We start from the raw sequence: 5,000 nt of genomic DNA on the forward strand, positions 1-5,000 counted from the left end.
GGGACTCGTCTGCGCTGTAATTCGAAGCAGCGTCGATGTCGAGGATACATTTACGATAGTGTCCTGCCTCGAACAGAACCGCGGATCGACCGCCGTAACCCCGCGCCAAGAGGTCGAAGTCCCGATACGTCCTCCGTCCCTCTTCCTTTCCTTCGTCTGCGATCAGGATATCAAAATTGTTGTTACGATCTGGACAGTCCAGCCGATCCACATCCGACCCTCCCGGCCCTCCCGGCAGCGGAGGATGGGGCGCAAAGAGGATGCTCAAACTGTAGGATTCCAGTGCTTCCTCTAGGTTTCCCTGAAATAGTTCCTTTTCCCCGCGCTCCAGCCAAGACTCCGCGATATCTTGTGACTTTTTCGCAGACACGGGAGTCGGCGTCAGGGACTGGTGAGCTTCCTGAAGACTCCACAAGTAGGAGAACATGTCCTCTTCGGAGTGGTTCGGACCAACGTGTTCGAACACCTCACGACTCTTGCCTGAGGCTTGCAAGAGGGTTATGAAATCCGAAATTAAGGAAGTGATGTTCGGGGAGGAATCCATAGCAGCGGGTTTTTCCTTCATGGCCTAAACTCTGCAAAATAAATGAATGAATGAAATTACATGTGTCCAATCTTATTCCTTTCATCATTTTGTTTTCTCTACGTATCCATTAGCCTCTTGTGAAGTTCAGTCTTACATCCTTATTCTGTAAACATTTTTTTGATACATTCTTGATAGTTTTGCCTATCTTTTCATCCGTTTTAAAATAAAACTACTGCTTCTTGTTATACTCGCACGATTTATACCATTTTAACTTTTGGACTTGCTAAAATATTAGTTAAGTTTTGTATAAAAAAATATACGAAACTTTCAAAATCAAAAAGTCGGATAATCTACCCATCCCTTGTAGACAATCTAAACATATGTGATCGTGGTATATTTCCATCTATCCGCCAGCTTATTGTATCATTATGACACACACACACACACTAACGTGTCACACACACACACTCACACTTAAACATCACACATAGATATATATATATAAATTTAAAATATATATATTGATTTTTAGATATATTTATTAGCTATGTATTTATATATATATTTATTTATATATAGTTATTTATTAACTTAACATATTTATAGTATTTTTAGTTCAGACTTTGATTTATATTTTTGTTTTATTATTATATATATATATATATTACTTTAGATATTTTGATATATAGAGATATTTTATTAGTTTTTATATTTTTTAAAGTACCAGGTGGTATAACATATACACTACAACACTGACACACAAACACACATTCACACTATATTTATTATATATATATATATTATTATTTTATTGATATTAGATTTATATTGGGGGTGGTGGGTGTGGGGGGGTGTGTGTGGGTGTGGGGGTGTGTGGTGTGGTTGGGTGTGGGTGGGTATAGTGATTTGTTATTGATTGTGTTTGCGTTTTTGTGATTGTGCAGTGATATAGTATATATATATTTAAAGTACAGTATGTATTTTATTCACAGTTATTTATAGAATATATATTTCTTATATATTTATATTAGATATATTTTTATATATATGATGATTTTTGTTTTATTATATATGAATTTATATGTTTCTGTATACTATTTCATCGTCATGATTTTATATATATATTATATATATATACTAGACATAGTCATTATTATGTTATATATATTAAATATATATATACTCATATATATATTATATTATTTTTTTATATATTTATTTTCTCTATATATATATTATATTATATGCATGTTTATATTAATATTTTATTAGATCAGATATATATTGATATATATTATTATATTATTATATATAGACTATATGGATTTTAATGTTTGTATGTGTGGGTAATACTCACACATACATGACATATTTGGTTTAATATTTTCAGTTTTATGTTTTTTAGATATATAGTTTTTATCTGTTGTTGTTATATAGATATATATAAAGGTAGAGTGTGTGTTGGAGAGATTTATGTCTGATTTATAGAATTTAAAGAGATATTAGATTTATTGATATATAGGTTTTATATATATAGTTGATTTAGTTTTATATTCTCACTCACACTACTTACACACACTACTTTCAAAAACACTATCAATGAATGTTAAATGTCTTACACATAACACACATATACACACACACACACACACACACACACACTCACCCACACACACAGAACATTCAGATATATGATAGTATGATATTTATATTATTTATTTATATAATTTAATTATATATATATATATTTAATATTTACAGATTGTACATACATATATTTATATGTATATATATTAATTATATATATGATATTATTATATATATACTATATATTTTATTATATATATATCTTAATCATATATATATATATATATATACGATACCACTTATATATATATATATATAGGGTTATATATATATATATTATATATATACTATATTTATATATAATATATATATATATGCTTGTATATATATGTATGTATATATTTATATATATATATAATATACTATATATATATGATATATTTTTTTAGTATATATTATACATTATTTATATATTGTATGTATGTATATATATACATATAATATATATATTTTCTTATTATATATATATATATTTATATATATTAATATATGTATATGTTAGATATATATGCTATATATATATAGTATATACTATATATTATCATAATATGCATGATTATGCATATATATGTATACATTATATATATATACATATATATATATATATATATATATTATATATTTATATTCATATATGGTGTGTGTAAAGTATATGTATTGTTTATATATATATATATATATATATATTTATATATTACTATATAGATATATATTATATATTATACATATAGTATATAATATATATACATATATATATGTATAATATATATTATTAATTCTCTCTTCTATATATATATATATATTTATATACGTATTATATATGTTTATGTATAGGTTATATTTTATATTATATAATTTATATAGATATATATATTGATATTATATGATAAATATATACCACATTTTGTACTATATAAATATATATATAGGTTTATTATACACTTATGTATATAATATATTTATATATTATTTATATATATATATATACAATTTATTTATATGTATAATTTATATATTTATATATATATATTATATGACGTTTATATACTTATATATTTTTTTTATAGTTTATTCAGATATATATATGAAAGTTATAATTTAGCACTTCGCGTGTTAATCTGCATCAGCTTTTAAAATTTAGAGTGATATTTACAAGTAACGAAGATTGCAGTGCAATATCTTTCTTGAGTAAACGCAAGGAGAGAAGAGATAAAGAGCGATAAATCAAAGAAAAAGGTCAACAAAATAGAAGAAAGGAGGCAGCTGACTGCACGAAAGTTGGCAACATAAGTTCTTAATGTCCAGGCAATGAAGTTAATTTTGCTTGTTGCATATATGTATCTTTTTATGGATGATTTTAGTGTAGCGCCACGCGAGGTTGCAAAGGGAGACGTTATTAAATTCAAGAGGCCTTTGTTATTGCATTAGTGCCACTTGGCTTTGCACCCTTTGTTTATGGGAAAAGCTTTGTACAACAGTATATCTTGATAAAGGCTATTCCCGAAATAGAAGGAACTTTTAGGTTTAATAGGGTTGGCAAGAAAAGATGTAAAATGTGAATGAATACAGTATATAAACAAACACAGAGAAACACACACGCGCATACATCTACACAATATTATACTGCATACTATCATGGAGTCCTGATTTATATATATATTTATATATATAGCATATATATATATATATATTTACTATATATTTTATATATTTATTACCTATATATAGACATATAGATAATATACTTAGAAGAAAATAACTAAAATATACAAGAAAAGATGTAAAATGTGAATGAATACAGTATATAAACAAACACAGAGAAACACACACGCGCATAACACATTTTCCACATACTTTTATATAACACTATTTATTTTTAACATATATATATATATTGTGAGTGTTGTGTTTAGATATGATTTTTATATATGTATTTATATATATTATATATATCATTTATATATATATATATATTTTTATATATAGTATATATATATATATATTTACATATATATATGTATATATTGCATATATGTATGTATATTATATATATATATATGTATTTATAATTATTTTTGGTAATTTTATGATCTATGGGTGTACTTATGTATATATTTATATATGATACTATATCTATTATATTTTATATATATATATATATATATATAGTTATAACATATATTATATATATAAATATATTTATTTGTCTATATCATAATATATAGATATATATAAATATCTTTTTTTAAACTTATATATATATATATATAGTTAATATATTCTACCTATTATATATTGATATATTACTTTTATATATTATTTTACTGGTATATATCGATACATATATTATGTATATCTTTTTCATATTTTAGTATGCATTTAATATTGATATTATATATTATATATATATAGTCTAGTTATTTATTTACTACTATACAATAACATATATACATATATATATATTATATATATATATATATATCCCCCCTCCAAGATACAAGTAGGGCCAGTAGGTGGCTGGTACCCGTCACATAACCCTCTTGAGAGCCCTTCTTTCCTGCTGTGGAATGTTAGGCTGAATTTAAAACTCAAGAATAATAAAATTTAATATATATATACATATATAGATTTATTATATAATATTTATATATATATTATATATATATTATATATATATATTAGTATATAATATATATGTTGTGTGTTTGTGAGTGTTAAATATATTTTGAGGGTTGGTTATGTATATGTGGTTTTAGTTAGGTGTGGGTTTCGCTCTCTCTCAGCGAGCTAGAGAGCGCCGCGCTCTCGGGCGAGCTCGAGCTCGACG

The 5,000-nt window shown here is 24.8% G+C and overlaps 1 protein-coding gene across 1 annotated transcript in view; it reads right to left on the reverse strand.

Moving 5' to 3' along the window:
• The window catches only part of LOC122243129 (protein-lysine N-methyltransferase SMYD4), a 21,609-nt gene that overhangs the window by 8,229 nt on the left and 8,380 nt on the right, over positions 1-5,000 (reverse strand). Inside the window, 1 exon segment of the mRNA XM_086545318.1 lies at positions 1-575. This exon segment is cut by the window's left edge and continues 122 nt beyond it. Coding sequence (XP_086401444.1) covers positions 1-565 — 565 coding nt within the window. The 5' untranslated portion in view covers positions 566-575.

This window comes from Penaeus japonicus, unplaced genomic scaffold, assembly GCF_977035675.1.
Source record: "Penaeus japonicus unplaced genomic scaffold, GWHDUDI00000001_assembly GWHDUDI00000016, whole genome shotgun sequence".
In the NCBI taxonomy this organism is placed as follows: Eukaryota; Metazoa; Arthropoda; class Malacostraca; order Decapoda; family Penaeidae; genus Penaeus; species Penaeus japonicus.